General features: G+C 53.9%; 2 protein-coding genes across 4 annotated transcripts in view; one reads left to right on the plus strand and one right to left on the minus strand.

Moving 5' to 3' along the window:
* The window catches only part of RDH8 (retinol dehydrogenase 8), a 9,703-nt gene extending 7,495 nt beyond the window's left edge, over positions 1-2,208 (minus strand). For 2 of the 3 annotated variants that reach the window (XM_037728391.1, XM_037728390.1), the window contains exon 1: positions 1,870-2,044. In XM_037728391.1, coding sequence (XP_037584319.1) covers positions 1,870-2,032 — 163 coding nt within the window. In that variant the 5' untranslated portion in view covers positions 2,033-2,044. Of the gene's footprint in view, positions 1-1,869 lie in introns of all 3 variants that reach the window. The other variant, XM_017500211.2, reaches the window with a different exon arrangement.
* Positions 2,209-5,890: 3,682 nt separating this feature from the next.
* Positions 5,891-16,551, plus strand: part of COL5A3 (collagen type V alpha 3 chain) — a 50,978-nt gene continuing 40,317 nt past the window's right edge. The window contains exons 1-8 of the mRNA XM_017500204.2: positions 5,891-6,133; positions 9,935-10,093; positions 10,181-10,370; positions 10,451-10,607; positions 11,654-11,758; positions 12,085-12,237; positions 14,036-14,149; positions 14,245-14,391. Of these exons, the coding sequence (XP_017355693.1) occupies positions 6,046-6,133; positions 9,935-10,093; positions 10,181-10,370; positions 10,451-10,607; positions 11,654-11,758; positions 12,085-12,237; positions 14,036-14,149; positions 14,245-14,391 (1,113 nt within the window). The 5' untranslated portion in view covers positions 5,891-6,045. The remainder of the gene's footprint in view (positions 6,134-9,934; positions 10,094-10,180; positions 10,371-10,450; positions 10,608-11,653; positions 11,759-12,084; positions 12,238-14,035; positions 14,150-14,244; positions 14,392-16,551) is intronic.

Genomic DNA, 16,551 nt, shown 5'->3' on the forward strand with positions numbered 1-16,551 from the left:
GAATCTAGCTCTTGTTGCCCTGGCTGGGCAGTGATGCAATCTCAGCTCACTGCAACCTCTGCCTCCCAGTTTAAGCCATTCTCCTGCCTTAGCCTCCCAAGTAGCTGGGATTACAGGCATGCGCCACTATGCCTGGCTAATTTTTGTATTTTTAGTAGAGAAGGAGTTTCACTATGTTGGCCAGGCTGGTCTTGAACTCCTGACCTCAGGTGATCCACCTGCCTCAGCCTCCCAAAGTGCTGGAATTTCAGGAGTGAACCACTGCTCCCGGCCTCAAGCTTATGCTCTTAAGCGAGACCTCAGAATATGTACTCTGTCTGCCCTTGCCCCAGCATACATGTTTGATATCCTCTGATGTATGCACCCATAATCACCCATGAACACTCCTGGGGGCATTTGCATCTTGTCTTTGGGCCAGTGTGATTCGTGGGTAGCAGCCACATGAATGAGGCCACTTGCATCTACATGCGATATAGTGGCAAACATGGATGCAAGGGCTGGGTTGCCTGAGTTCAAATCCCAGCTTTGCCACTTTGCAGCTGAGAGACCTTTGACAGTCTGTGCCTCAGTTTCCTCACTTCTAAAATGGGGCAGCTGGGCACAGTGGCTCACGCCTGTAATCCCAGCACTTTGGGAGGCCAAGGCGGGCAGATCAACTGAAGCCAGGAGTTTGAGACTGGTCTGGCCAACATGGTGAAACCCCATCTACTAAAAATACAAAAATTAGCTGGGCTTGGTGGCATGTGCCAGTAATCCCAGATACTCAGGAGGCTTAGGCATGAAAATCACTTGAGCCTGGGAGGTGGAGGTTGCAGTGAGCTGAGATCACACCGCTGCACTCAGCCTGGGCAACAGAGTGAGACTCCGACTCAAAAAACAAAAAACAAAAAACAAATAAATAAATAATAAAATAATAATAAATTGGGGTGGCTGATAGTGTCTGCCTCACAGGCAGGATGTGAGGCTTACATGACTTCCTGGATGCAGGGCACTTAGGATGCAGCCTGGTGCGTTGTAAAAGCTCAGTCAGCATTAGCCTGCAGCAGGTTCATACACCCATCTGCCTGCCCACAGGGACACACGTTCTTCCCTGCACACTGGCATCCAGGCTCTCACGCTCAAAGCTGTGAGTGTCTCTAAAACAGAGGACAGAGGGCTGGGAGAAGCAGCCCTGCCAACTGGGGCAGGGCCCTCACTCCCAGTCACCGCCTTGTAAGTAACAACCCTTTGCCCACTTTGACTGCAGTGTGCTCCGTCTGGGTCAGGGGTTCTCCTGGTTGGTTAGGACGCAGGTCCCGGGGATTTATGTCAGAGTTGTAGAGAAGCAAGTGCCTAGAACTAGAAGGCCATCCCTTCAACCCCCAAGGTCAGAAGCACTTAAGAAGCTTATCTCATTAAAAGCAGTAATCTGGGGAGAGGTGGAGGAGTGAGCATCAGGGTGGTAATTATTCCAACCTTGGGAGTGCCCTAGCGAAACCCTTCTAAAAATACCACCCACCCACCCCCGCCACTCTCGGCTGCTTTATTTTGTTTCTCAGCACATATTCCCACCAGACACAGCAACAACTTTTTTTCATCTGTTTATCGCGCATCCTCCCTCTCATACCCCCGCTCTATGACATGCATCCTGAGGGCTGAGATTTTCATCTATTTCATCCCCAGTTGTGTTGCCAGCATTCAGAACACCCAGAAGGTGCTCAAGAAATATTTGTACGATGAGGGGATGATTCCTGGAGGGAGAGGAAGACCCCATGCCTGCTGGGTCCTCCCCAAGCCCACAAGCGCAGCTGGAAGGGATAGGTAGGGGAGACAGTGCTGGGGAAGCCATCTGCACCCTGCCGCCTCCTAGCGCCACCCTGCACCTCTTACCCTGGTAGCGCTTCTTGGGGTCATGGGCCAGCTGCACTGCAAGTTCCAGACCAATTCCTGATGAGCAGCCGGAGATCAGTACGGTCCGGGGTGCAGCAGCCATGTTGATCCCCTCCCTGGACGTGTGACCTCTGCCGGGCAGCACCTGACTCTCACCATTCATCCGCAGCTCATCTGCTCCCTCCTAACCCCCTCCCACAGATCCCCTGCAGGGAGAAGCCCCCACCCTCCCCTGGAGACTGTCAATTCTGGACTGACCCTGAAGAGTCAGAGAGAATCTCAAATCTCTGCACCTCGTTTTCTTCATCTGCCCAAAATTTCTTCTCCACATCTTTTATAAGCATCACTGGTTTTTGTTTGTTTGTTTGTTTTTAAGAGGTACTTTTTATTGCTGTTTTTGGAGAGACAGGGTCTTGCTCTGTCACCCAAGCTGCAGTGGCACCATTATAGCCCACTGCAGCCTCAAGCAATCCTCCCACCTCAGCCTCCAGAGTAGCTGGGGCTACCAGTGCACACTACCATGCCCAGCTAGTTTTTTAAATTTTGTTTTAGACATGGGATCTTGCTAAATTGCCAAGACTGGTCTCGAATTCTTGGCCTCAAGCGATCCTCTTGCCTTGGCCATTTGTAAACTGTTTTCTTTTTCTTTTTTTTTTTTTTTGAGACGGAGTTTCGCTTGTTACCCTGGCTGGAGTGCAATGGCGCGATCTCGGCTCACCGCAACCTCCGCCTCCTGGGTTCAGGCAATTCTCCTGCCTCAGCCTCCTGAGTAGCTGGGATTACAGGCACACGCCACCATGCCCAGCTAATGTTTTGTATTTTTAGTAGAGACGGGGTTTCACCATGTTGACCAGGATGGTCTCGATGTCTTGACCTCGTGATCCACCCGCCTCGGCCTCCCAAAGTGCTGGGATTACAGGCTTGAGCCACCGCGCCCGGCCTTTGTTTTCTTATTTTTTAATTTAATTTTATTTTTCGAGACGGAGTATCTGTTGCTCAGGCTGCAGTGCAGTGGCACAACCTCAACTCACTGCCATCTCTGCCTCCTGGGCTCAGGCGATTCTCCTGCCTTAGTCTCCTGAGCAGCTGGGACTACAGGTGCGCCCCACCATGCCCAGCTAATTTTTTGTATTTTTAGTAGAGACAGGGTTTCACCATATTGGTCAGGCTGGTCTTGAACTCCTGACCTCATTATCCACCCACCTTGGCCTCCCAAAGTGCTGGGATTACAGGCGTGAGCCACTGCACCCGGCCTGTTTTCTTAATTTTTATTTTTATTATGAGTGTAAATTATTATTATTAATTTATTTATTTATTTATTTTGAGACAGAATCTTGCTCTTGTCACCCAGGCTGGAGTGCAGTGGTACAATCTCGGCTCACTGCAACCTCTGCCTCCCGGGGTCAAGTGATTCTCCTGTCTCAGCCTCCTGTGTAGCTGGGACTTGCCACCACACTCAGCTAATTTTTGTATTTTTAGTAAAGAGAAGGTTTTACCAATTTGGCCAAGCTGGTCTTGAACTCCTGACCTCAAGTGGTTCAGCTGCCTCAGCCTCCCAAAGTGCTGAGATTACAGGGGTGAGCCTCTGCGCCCAGCCGAGTGTAAATTATTTAGTACTGGGAGATTTTTTGTGAAAGCTGGGGGGAATTAGTGTCTGTATTCTCGGTGAAGAATCTCTGATTGAAGGGAGAGAATGGGAGAATGTGACAGAGAATGTGGATCCAGAAGTGTGGTTTCATGGAGGGAAGGGGTGTAGAACGGTCAGATGAAGCAGTTAGACTATAGGAAGAACTTCCAGCAAGGCAGGGCAGGGCAGGGCAGGAATTTTGTGAGAGCCTTTTAGTTGGAGAAGTCTCAGCCTCAGATGCCCCTGGAGAGGGAGGAGGAGGAGCAGCTTACAGAGAGTCCCTCTCCTCCTCCCACCCTGGGGGGGCCCCCCAACTCCCCATCAGGCCTAATGGGGCCCCACCCCCTCCCCTTCAGGGACACAGAGACTCTTTGTCTGGGGAGTCAGAGGCTGGGAGGGAGGCTCTGCCTGCGTCTCACTCTTCCCCTGGGGCAGGGGTGGGGGGAGCAGGGTTCAGGGAGCAGTTCAGGGCTCAGGATACGCCTTTTGGCTCCTCCCTTCCCTGGGGAAGCACCCTCTCAACCTTCATGTCTGTGCTTGTCCAGTTGCACAAAATCTCTATTTGACCTCCTGGGGGCCTCTTCATGCTGCAGGTGGGGGTCCCAGCACAGTGAGGGGGGCCTCTGCCTTACCCCAAGAATGGCAAGAATCCACCCCTTCCTTCCAGGTGGCTGTGCCCTGCTTTGCAACAGGGCCAGATTCTCACACCCCAGCCCCCCTCGACGCCTTTTTTTTTTTTTGAGACAGGGTCTTGCTCTGTCTCCCAGGCTGGAGTGCAGTGGCAAATCTCGGCTCACTACAACCTCCACTTCCTGGGTTCAAGTGATCCTTCCGCTTCATCCTCCCAAGTAGCTAGAACCACAGGTGCCAGCCACCATGCCTGGCTAATTTTTGTATTTTTAGTAGAGATGGAGTTTTGTCATGTTGGCCAGACTGGTCTCTAACTCCTGGACTTAAGCGACCTGGCCGCCTCGACCTCTCAAAGTGCTGGGATTATAGGCATGAGCCACTGCGCCCAGCTCAGACTCCTCTATTTGGTGGGGATTTGGGATTGGGGCCGGGCATCCATTTGGAGGCCTGGCTCGGGGTCGGGGGGAGATGAGGGTTAGAGATGGAGATGAGATCCTTTATTTGAGAAATCAAGAATTTGGGGAAAAGCGAAAACTGTGTTCTGGTATCTGTGCTGAGAATTTGGGGCCAGGATACGTGACTTGGGAATTTGAGTGGAGAGATGAAAATTTGAGATAAGTCTGGGGACCCCATTTGGGATCTGGACGAGATTTGAGGTGGGATGAGGACCCCGTAGGGACCGGAAGGAAGGCTTTGGGGCTGAGGCTGGTACCTCCTATTTTGCAGCTAAGGGACTGAGGATAAAGCAGGTAGGTGAGTGAGAGTTCAGGGTGAGGTTGGGACCCCACTTGGAGATCTGAGTGAAGCAGAAAGGACTTGGGGCCAGGTGGGGTGGTTCATGCCTGTAATTCCAGCCTTTTGGAAGGGCAAGGCTGAAGGATCGCTTAAGGCCAGAAGTTCAAGACCGGCCAGGGCTGCATAGCAAGACCCCAGTCTCTACAAAATGCTTTTTTTTTTTTTTTCCCCCCTGGACACGGAGTTTAGCTCTTGTTGCCCAGGCTGGAGTACAATGGCATGATCTAGGCTCACTGCAACCTTCACCTCCCAGGTTCAAGTGATTCTGCTGCTTCAGCCTCCCGAGTAGCTGGGATTACAGGCACGTGCCACCACACCCGGCTAGTTTTGTACTTTTTAGTAGACACAGGGGTTTCTTCTTGTTGATCAGGCTGGTCTCGAACTCCCGACCTTAGGTGATCCACCCGCCTCGGCCTCCCAAAGTGTTAGGATTACAGGCGTGAGCCACTGTGCCGAGCCAAAATGTATTTTTTTAATTAGCTGGGTGTGGTAGTGTGTGCCTGTGGTCCCTGCTTCTCAGGAGGTTGAGGCAGGAGGATGGCTTGAACCCAGGAGTTGGAGGCTGCAGTGAGCTATGATTGCACCACTGCACTCCAGCCTGGGTCACAGAGCAAGACTCTGCCTCCAAAATAAAATGTAAAAATAAAAGAAAATTTAAAAGATTTGGTATAAAGCTGCACCTCCCCCTGCTTCTAGGGCCTGCATGGAAGCTGAAGGTTTGAATGAGGCTAAGGTCTCCTTTGAGGGTATCTCCTAGGCGGAAAAGGTCTGGAGTAAGACTGGAACCCTCGAACTCTAGGGCTGGGTGGGAGTGACCCTTCTCCTCTATGGGGTGGGGCAGGAACAACCCAGCTCCTGGCGCTGGGCTCCACCCCAGCCGGCCAATCAGCGCTCAGCACAGTTTCCCAACTTCCCCGGTCCAGCTGTCAGCGGCCCCCCTCCAACGAGCCCCGCCTGGCCGGGCTCTGGAGCGCAGGGCGAGGCCGGGGCGGGGTCTCTGGCAGCAGTTTCCCGAGGACCCCGAGAGGAGCGGCCGCCGCGAGTGACTGCACCGAGCCCGAGGAGCCGCCGCGCCTCGCTGCCGCCCCGTCCGGTCCCCCGCCTTGCCCGTGGGTTCCGCAGGGATGGGGAACTGCCGGGGCCTGGGCCAGCCGCGGGCCGGTCTCTGCCTGCTCCTGGCCGCGCTGCAGCTTCTGTCCGGGACGCAGGCCGGTGAGCCGGGAGGGAAGAGAGAGGGGACCCAGGGTACACCACTCAGAGAGGCCCTAAAAGAGCGAGGGGAGGAGGGGCGTAGAGGGGGAGGGTGTGCGTGCTGTGTGCGGCCCTGGTGTGATGTGGGCGCCTGAGTGTCCGACTTTGGGCGATTTGTGGATGTGACAGCTCGGGGGTGGGGGTGGGGATGTGTGACTGCGTTTTCTGGCGGGCGCGCGGGAATGCATGCAGTGTGCAGGTGCGTGCGTGTGTGCATGTGCGTGTAGCCATGTGTGTGCATTTGGAGTGAAGTTGCGTGTGTGCTTGCATGGCGGCTTGATGACGATAGTGTGACTATGAGTGGCAGGGCAGTGCTGAGTGCGTGTATTGCGACAGGTGAGTCGCACGTGTGTGCTTGTCTATGTGCTGATTTTCGAGGGTAACCGTGTGTGTGGTTGTGGACGTGATTGTGTGTCTCTGAGTGCCCCTCTGAGGGGTGTAATTGTGATTTTGGGGTGCAAATAATTGCCCATGAGGGTGAAGTTGAGTGGGGACAAGTATAGGGTGCTCTTCGGTAACCCACAGTTTCCTTTGCGTCTCTTTAAATGGCTTCGCCCCATTCTCCCTTTTCCTCCTCTGCCCCAAATTGGCACGCGCCCATCTTCTCCCTCCCTCTTGCCCCCTCCCCCACCCCGCGTTCCCCAGAGCCGCTGTCAGCACCATGGACAGGGCCTCGGGGAGGGCTGCGGTGAGGGGCGAGGCGGGGCGGGGCGGGGCGCAGGGCGGGGCGGGAGTGGAAGTTGCTCCCCCCAACCCCAGCTGCTGGAGCCTTGGGTGTTTTTCCCGAGGAGTTTCTCAGGGGCCTCTCAGGGGTCCCGGGGGCCGCCGGATGGGTGAGTCAGCGCTGACGCACGCCCAGCTGCGAGTATCTGGCTGGGCGCCCTGTCCCGCCCCGCAGGATTCGGAGTGGGGGGCGCTCGGAGAGTCAGGGGATGGCGTGACCTCTCAAGTGGTGAAGATGGGCTTCCCTTATCTGAGAGGCTCCAGGCTAGGCCCTCCTGGAAATCCCTTTCTAAGGTGAGCTCAGTCTCCCAACACACGCACACACACACACACACACACACACACACCCCACAGCACACTTCTCACTTTGGAGTCCAGGGAGGGGCCTGTACATGTGGTTAGTTCCTGATTGGCCTATGCCCCATTCCCATGCTCACACATCCACAGGGTCGTGCAATCTCACACTGAATATAAGTCCCCTGGGACACTAAGAATGTGAAACACCGTGTCCAGGCAACCCCCTTCAGCCACCCGCCACACGGACCCAGCTTTTATGACCCTCCCACGAGCTCAAATTCTCACACATGCTGCCCCTGGCATCCGAACAAATACGGTCAGCATTCACAACCCATCACCCACTTGCCGACTGGGTCATACTCTCACAGAGCAGCATTCCCTCATCAGCAGTCCGAGGTGTTACAGACTCACCTGCAGGCTCGCTGCAGGCACAGCATGGCCACATGTCAAGCAACTGCACCTAATCCCTCCATTAGAAGCCAAACATTTGCACACACTGACACCTAGAGAAATGACAGGACCAGCCATTCTCTGCCTGGCCCATTCAGACTCACCCACGTTCACACAATCTCATGCACATACACATATTTGCACACACACTCATGCTATTTGCACATACACCAATGCTCTCCCACCTGCATACCTGGGGGGGGTTCCCAGTTATGCCCTGACCCAGTCCCTGCCTCTGTCCCTCCACATCCCATACCCCACACAGCATCTTCCTGAGGGCCCTGACCAGCACAGGGGAGAGTGGCAGGAGGCAGACTGGGCCCCCGACAGACCCCCCCCCACACACACCCTGTCCCTGTAGGCAGGACTCAATGCCGCTTGTGTGCCTTTTTGTCATGAAGCCAGCTATGAAAAGAAAGGGCAGTCAGTTTCTGAAAGGTCATTCCAGAAGGGGCACAAGTTTCAAGCAGGAGATCTTTGAGTTGGATGCCGGGAAGGACTTTCTTAATGTAATGAGTGGTAGTTGAGGGAAGACCCTCTTTCCCCTGCAGAGGGGCTGGGGTCTGGGGTCAGGGAAGGGCCTCCAGGCTAGGTGAAGTCGTTGATCTCAATCCTCCCCCGGGCCCCAGCCTGAGATGGTGCAGCTGGGATGATTGTTCCGTGGGGGAGTGACTCTTGTGGTCAGCAGAGCCTGGGAGCCCAGATCTCAGCCCCAGGGGGCTGCAACCCAGATTTCTCTTAATGACAGCCCAGCCACAAAACAGGCAATTAGAGATGGGGGTTGGGTGATGGGTTGGGGAAGGAAGGTGGAGAGAGAGAGACTGAGAAAAGAGAGAGAATGAAAGACAGATTTCGACACAGATAGAGGCCTGGAAAGACAGGCACAGAAAGTGGGACAGCAAGAGGGAGGGCAGGGATGGAAAGAGGAGATTGGAGGCAAGAGAAAACAGAGGCTGAAACAGGCCTCCGAGGAGTCTGGAAAATGAGGGTTCTGACCTAGAAAGAACAGGAATGGGGTCCTTCATCCAAGCCCCTGCCTCCCCAACGTCTTGTACCACTGCCGCCCCTCAGCTCCCCGTGGTGAGATCAGCAGAGCCACCCTCAGGGGTGAGGTCATGGCAGATTCGGCAGAATCCAGCTTCTACAGAATCTAGCTTCTGCCAAGAGGCTGGGGCAGGGGGTCAGTGGGACAGTTTGCTGAGGGTGGGGGGAGGGGGGTCAGGCAGGGGCTTGGGGCCCAGGGGAAGCCCCCACCCGCCCCTGCCCCAGCCATGTGGTTCCACTTAGCACTGGCTGGGCTGCCTGCCGGGGTGGGGCTGGTAGCATGGCCTAGATTAGGAACTGTTGGACCAGACCAGTCCTCTCATTAGCTGGGATGAAACAGGGAGAGGGTCAGAGAGGGGAGGCCTGAAGATTATCAGAGACAGCTTGTCAGAAGGAGGTCAGAGAGATGAAATGGAGAGATTACAGGTCAGATGGAGGAGATCTGAATAGGTAGTAAGAGAAGGTCAGGGGTTAGTCAGAGGGAGGAGGTCAGAGGGGAGACTAAGACTGAGGAGGTCGGAAGCAAATGTCAGAGGGAGGATGTCAGAGGGGAAAATCAGAGGGGAAGAGGTCGGAGGGGAAAGTCAGAGGGAGGAGATTAGGGTCAGGCAGGAAAAGGAGATCAGAGGGAATAGGCTGGGGTCAGGCAGAAGATCAGAGGGTCAGAGGGGGTAACCAGAAAGAGAAGTTAGTGGGCACGGTCAGAGGAAGAGTGGTCAGGGGAAAGAGGTCCAAAGTGGCCATAGTCAAAAGGAAGAGGTTGTGGGTGATGGTGGTCAAAGGAAGAGGTTAGAGAGAGGGAGGAAGTGGGGGAAGAAAACACGCTAGAAGCCCCTCCTCTCCATGCGTGTTTCCCCTGGCAAGGGGGCTCCAGGCCTGGGATGTAGCCCTAGGGAGCCTGTGCGGGGGAGTGGGGAGAGGGGGACAGTTCCACTCTGGGGCTTAGGCCAGGAAGCTTTGATTCATCCCAGAACTAGGTCAACTTTTTTTCTCACCAAAAACTGAGGGGAAAAAAAACCCAGAGTCAACAGGCTGATGAGGTCGGAACATCTGTGGGGTGGTGAGGAGGTGGGGGGTGTTGAGGGCCTGGGCCTGCTCCTTCTTCCTGAGCCACAAACACATGGTGGGAGGAGGGAGGGAGAGTCTGAGCCCCCCAAAAAACCGCTGAGCTGCTGAGCCTCTATCCTGGAGTCCTGGGCTTGTTCTAGCTGTTCCCCACTCTGCCCCCTAACCTTCTCTCTGCTGCAGATCCGGTGGATGTGCTGAAGGCCATGGGTGTGCGGGGAGGCCAGGCTGGGGTCCCTGAGGGGCCTGGCTTCTGTCCTCAGAGGACCCCAGAGGGTGACCGGGCATTCAGAGTGGGCCAGGCCAGCACACTTGGCATCCCCACGTGGGAACTCTTTCCAGGTAAGTCGGAGCAGAGGGCCTGGGGGTCACCCTGGAGGGAGACACTGCCGAGCCATCTGAGCTGCCCCATTCCGTCTGCCCACCCAGATGGCCACTTTCCTGAGAACTTCTCCCTGCTGATCACCTTGCGGGGCCAGCCAGCCAATCAGTCTGTCCTGCTGTCCATTTATGATGAAACGGGTGCCCGGCAGTTGGGCCTGGCACTGGGGCCAGCCCTGGATCTCCTAGGTGGCCCCTTCCGCCCCCTCCCCCAGCAGGTCAACCTCACAGATGGCAGGTGAGCATGGGGAGAGTGGGCGGGGGTCCGTGGATGAGGGGTGGGGAGAGGAGACCCTCACTGAGGCCATCCCCTTGCAGGTGGCACCGTGTGGCGGTCAGCATAGATGGTGGGATGGTGACCCTGGTCGCTGACTGTGAAGCTCAGCCCCCTGTCTTGGGCCATGGCCCTCGATTTATCAGCATAGCTGGACTCACTATGCTGGGGACCCAGGACCTTGGGGAGAAGACTTTTGAGGTAGGAGTTCAGTGATGGGGAAACCTGAGGCAGAGGGTGGGATGTTTTGCCTACAGCCTGAATTTGGAGAGGATATTGGAGAAGGAAGGTGTCAAGTTTCTATCCCCAGGAAGCTGAGGGAATTGAGTGCACACTTGTTATATATATATTATATAAAACATATATATACATATGTTTTTTTGAGATGGAGTCTCACTCTGTCGCCCAGGCTGGAGTGTAGCAGCTTGATCTCAGCTCACTGCAACCTCCATCTTACGGGTTCAAGTGATTGTCAGCCTCCTGAGCAGCTGGGTTTACAGGCATGCGCCACCACGCCTGGCTAATTTTTGAATTTTTAGTAGAGATGAGGTTTTGTCACGTTGGCCAGGCTGGTCTCAAACTCCTGACCTCAGGTGATCCACCCGCATCGAACTCCCAAAGTGCTGGGATTACAGGCATGAGCCACTAAGCCTGGCCAAGACCATAAATTGTGACGACACCTACTTGGCTTTTGTGTAAAGATCTGGTGGTGTCCTGCATCTGAGTCTGTGACCTGAGATGGTCCTGGTTGCTGTGATAGTGTGTGATCGTGTGTGGGCAGTTATGACTTTGGGAGCTGGTAAGCAGCGCTGTTGTGTGGCTGTGTGATGTGTGTTCTGGGTGTGGGGACCGTTGTTAGCTCTGTGTGACCGTGATGTGTGTCACCTCTGGGAGGCCAGGGACTTGATCCATCTCATGCTCCTCCTTATCCCCAGTACATAGAAGGGCACCTGGCTCAACTTGTTCCTGAGAATGAAGGAACCAATGCACCTCCAGCGGGGCAGACGTGTGCGCTGTGGCTTGTGGTTGGGATCGGGTGTGCCCCCGATAGGATCTTTTCTTCTCTTAGTTACAGTGGGTAGAGGGATTACTAGGGCTGTGATGGGGTCACCTCCTCCTTATACTTAGCATGCTCTGAGTTGGGGAGCATCACACCTTGGTGCCAGTAGGTGGGCAGGAGTGCTGGGGAATGGGGGCAGAGTAAGCCTCTGCCTGCCTTCCTTGACTCCTACACCCCCGATCCACAGGGAGACATTCAGGAGCTGCTGATAAGTCCAGATCCTCAGGCTGCCTTCCAGGCTTGTGAGCGGTACCTCCCCGGCTGTGACAGCCTGGTGCCGGCAGCCACAGAGGTGAGTGAGGGGCTGCGTCACTCCTAACCTCAGGACACAGGCTGGGTCCTCCCTGGCTCCAGATCCCTGGAAAGAGTGAATGCTCATCCCCCAGACATGGCACTAAGTGGCCCATTACCTCAGACAGATCCCAGGCACGAATGACTTCGACCTCAAGTCATATTCCTGAGCCAACCTTGACCCCAAGTTACATGAATAACCTTGACTGCAGGTCACAGGGCTGAGTGAGGACCCATGGGCCATGAGCAAGCCTCACCCCAGGTGACCTGAATGATGGGGTCTCTGCTGGCGGAATGCTCTAGACCTGACTGGGACCCTCCTCCCAGGCTCCCCAGGGTGAACCAGAAACCCCTCGTCCTCGGCGGAAGGGGAAGGGAAAAGGGAGGAAGAAAGGGCGAGGCCGCAAGGGGAAGGGCAGGAAAAAGAAGAACAAGGAAATTTTGACCTCAAGTCCACTGCCTGACTCCATGGAGAACCAGGTAAGAGCCCTGAGACCGCTCACTTCTGGCTTTGACCACCTGACTTCTGGTCATGGCTGCCTGACTTCCGGTCTTGACTGTCTGACTTCTGGTCTTGGTGCTTGACTTCTAGCCTCTGATCCCCACTAATTCTGGTCCCCTCAATCTATGATCTTTTTCTCGGTCTGTGATCCATGAGCTCTGACTTCCTCAGCTGACTGATGACTGTCAGGGTGACTGATGACAGGGTGGGGGTGGGTCCTATCTCATGAGCTCTCCCATCTCTGAGGATGGTTGTTCATTGGGAGTCATTAGTTGGGGGCACTATTTGGCTTCACTTATAGAGATGGCTGGGTAAGGGGGAATAATTTAGGGAGATATTAATTGAGGTCAGTGTTTGGGGTGCGCGTAGCTGGGGATCACTGTGGAAGGTCATTGATGGAAACCATTACTGGTGTTATTGATGTCTCTAGATTAGGATCAGCGACTGGGGGGTTGTTGGTGGGTGGTTGCTGACTGGAAGTCATCGTGGGGTCTCTCATCGGGGCCACAAGTTGGATTTTCAGGGGGTCGAGGATGGAGTCATTAGTTTGGGGGTCTCTGAGGGGTTATTAATTAGGAAGTCACTGATAGGTGGAATTACTGTTTGGGGGTCATTGGTTAGGACGCTTTTGTTGGGCTCATGTATGGGTGTTCATTGCTGAAGCATCACTAGAGGAACAATTGATTAGGGGTCACTGATGGGGGTTATTAGTTGGAGAGCCACTAGTTAGTGCTAATAGTTAAGATAGTGTCAGCTGGGCGCAGTGGCTCAAGCCTGTAATCCCAGCACTTTGGGAGGCCGAGGCGGGTGGATCACGAGGTCAGGAGATCGAGACCATCCTGGTCAACATGGTGAAACCCCGTCTCTACTAAAAATACAAAACATTAGCTGGGCATGGTGGCACGTGCCTGTAATCCCAGCTACTTAGGAGGCTGAGGCAGGAGAATTGCCTGAGCCCAGGAGGTGGAGGTTGCGGTGAGCCAAGGTCGTGCCATTGCACTCCAGCCTGGGTAACAAGAGTGAAACTCCGTCTCAAAAAAAAAAAAAATAGTGTCACTGGTTGAGATCACTGGTTGGGAAAATCACTGAATGGAGACGATATGGGTATATGGGTTGACGTTATTGATGGGAGTGGGAGGGATTGTTTATGGGTCATTGGTTCTAGAATCATTGGGTTCTGTTGATGTAGGTCATTCTTGGTGGGTCACTGGGTTGGGGGGTCCTGGGTGGGGGTCATTGCTTGGGGTCTGTGGCTGGGGGGGTGTCACTGGCTACACTGCATCTCAGTTCCAGATCTTGGCCCAGAATACAGACACCAGGAGCAGTGGGCCCTTCTTCAGCCCCTTCCTCAGCCTCGTCCCCTCATCTGGGACACTGCCACCCTCTTCCCACATCCCCCCGCCTCCGCCTTGACCCAGTTCCTCTGCAGCTGTCCAGGCCAGAAGGAGTCACCATTCCCTCTCTGACTGTGGCCTGGCTGGCTGGCCGCTGAATTCTGCCTTGGGAGAGGACATGTGGGACAGGCTTCCGGGAGCCTGGCCCTGAGTGTCAGACCTTGACCTTGACCACTGGGCTCTGGGGCCAGCCGGTCTCTGCACCTCCTCCATCCACGATGGCTCCCTCTGCTGGCAGCCCTGGTCCAGCCAGCATACTTCTGTCTCCGCTGGTGCTCTTTGGGGAGCCTTCTCTGGCCCTGTCCCCAGACTGGGAGCTCCTGGGGATGATGTCTTGATTGCCCTGACCCCAGGCCCAAGGATGCCTCCATCCCTGTTCCAGACCTCCACTGACATCCCCAAGACAGAGACTCCAGCTCCAAATGTGCCTCCGACCCCCATGCCTTTGGTCATCACCTCCACTGTGACTACTGGCCTCAATGCCACCATCCTAGAGGTTGGTTGGGGCTGGAAGTGGGGAGACCCCAAGGGTTTGGGGTGGCAGACAATAAGGAGGTTAGGGAAAACTTTGGTCTGTCCTAATGTTCTCAGGGGAGCTTGGACCCTGACAGTGGAACCGAGCTGGGGACCCCAGAGACCGAGGCAACCAGGGAGGATGAAGAAGGAGGTGATTCCGCCATGGGCCCTGACTTCCGCGCAGCAGAACAGCCATCTCAGACTCAGTTCCAGATCTTTCCTGTGAGTCTAGGTGGCTGGGGTTAGGTTTTAAAACCTGGGATTCCTTTTTTAAAATTTTTGAAAAAATTTATTTATTTAGGCGGGGTGCAGTGGCTCTAGCCTGTAATCCCAGCATTTTGGGAGGCTGAGGCAGGTGGATCAGTTGAGGTCAGGAGATTGAGACCAGCCTGACCAACATGGTGAAACCCATGTCTACTAAAAATACAAAAAATTGCTGGGCATGGTTGCAGCCGCCTATAATTCCAGTTACCCAGGAGGCTGAGGCAGGAGAATCTCTTGAATCTGAGAGGTGGAGGCTGCAATGAGCCAAGATCATGCCACTGCACTCCAGCCTGGGCAAAAGAGTGAGATTCCATCTCAGAAAAAAAAAAAAAAAAATATATATATATATATATATATATGTTTAATTTAATTTTTAAATGTTTTTTATTTTTTAACTTTTAAGTCCAGGAGTATAAGTGCAGACTTGTTACATAGGTAAACTTGTGTCGTGAGGTTCGTCGTACAGGTTATTTCATCACTGAGGTATTAAAACTAGTACCCATTAGTTATTTTTACAGATCTTCTCCCTCCTCCCACCCTCCACCTTCTACCAGGCCCCCGTGTCTGTTGTTCCCCTCTTTGTGTCCATGTGTTTTCATCATTAAGCTCCCGCTTATAAGTGAGGACATATGGTATTTGGTTTTCTGTTCCTGTGTTATTTTATTTATTTACTTTTATCACATCTTGAGGGCTTAGAAGGGATTTCTACCTGGAGCTGTGAAAGGCCTCAGTCTCTCTTTTGACTTCTGCAGCTGCTCATGTCAGGCACTGTGCTGATAGTTGACTCTGGCTTTTTGGAGTTTTGGCTTTTAGTCCAAGTGCCAGGAGAAGCCACTTGAGCACTTGTGAAGGAATGTGATATTGGAGCTTTAAAAGCTCCTTCTGGGCCAGGGGCGGTGGCCCTCGCCTGTAATCCCAGTGCTTTGAGAGGCTGAGGCGGGAGGATCCCTTGGGGCCAGGAATTCAGGGCCAGCCTGGGCAACACAGTGAGAACCACCCCGCCCATCTCTTGACAAAAAACTCTCTCTGGCTGCTGAATGGCACATGGACAGTAGGGGGAGCCAGAGGGGCAGCAGGGAAGCCCCAAGCCCGCAGTCCGCAGTCCAGAATGTGACCTGCCTGGAGGAAGATGGGAGGGAGGGAGGGAGGGAGGGAGACAAGTGGACCAATTTGGGACATGCTTGTCTTGGTCTTGCTGCTGGAGGTGGAGAAAGGTGGATACACTTTCAATGTAACAACAACCCAAGCTCAGTGGCTCGATGTTTGAAAGGAAAACAAGAGCAATGAGAACTGGTGGGAGGAAAAACAGGTTTATTCCAACAGACAGCAAACCAAGAAGACATTGGACTGTTGTTCTGAAGCACCACCTAAAGTCAGTACACATTTTTTTTTTTTTTTTTTGAGACAGAGTCTTGCTTTGTTACCCAAGTTGGAGTGCAGTGGTGCGATCTTAGCTCACTGCAACCTCCACCTCCCGGGTTCAAGTGATTGTCCAGCCTCAGCTTCCTGAGTAGCTGGGATTACAGGCAGGTGTCACCACATCCAGCTAATTTTTGTATTTTTTAATAGAGACAGGGTTTTGCCATGTTGGTCAGGCTGGTCTCAAAATTCCTGACCTCAGGTGATCCACCCACATCAGCCTCCCAAAGTGCTAGGATTACAGGTGTGAGCCATTTTGCCTGGCCGATAGGCTTTTTTTATGTTAAGGGCAGGGGGAAGAGAAGAGGGTAGAAATCAAGAGGTAACTGAGGCCGGGTACGATGGCGCACACCAATAATCTCAGCAATTTGGTAGGTTGAGGTGGAAAGATCACTTGAGCCCAAGAGTGGTCCCAGCTGAAGTGGGAGGATTGCTTGAGTCTGGGAGGTGGAGGCTGCAGGGAGCTGTGATCATACCACTGTACTCCAGGCTGAGTGGCAGAGTAAGACCCTGTCTCTAGAGGAAAGAAAAGAGGCCAGGCATAGTGCCTCACACTTGTAATTCCAACATGTTGGGAGGCCGAGGTGGGAGGATCACATAAGCCCAGAAGTTTGAATTCAGCCTGGGCAACATAGCAGGGGCTGAATTCAAAAAACCTGTCTCTACAGAAAAAAAAAAAAAAAAAAAATTAGCTGGGCA

This window comes from Cebus imitator, unplaced genomic scaffold (assembly GCF_001604975.1).
Source record: "Cebus imitator isolate Cc_AM_T3 unplaced genomic scaffold, Cebus_imitator-1.0 Scaffold263, whole genome shotgun sequence".
Taxonomy (NCBI): domain Eukaryota; kingdom Metazoa; phylum Chordata; class Mammalia; order Primates; family Cebidae; genus Cebus; species Cebus imitator.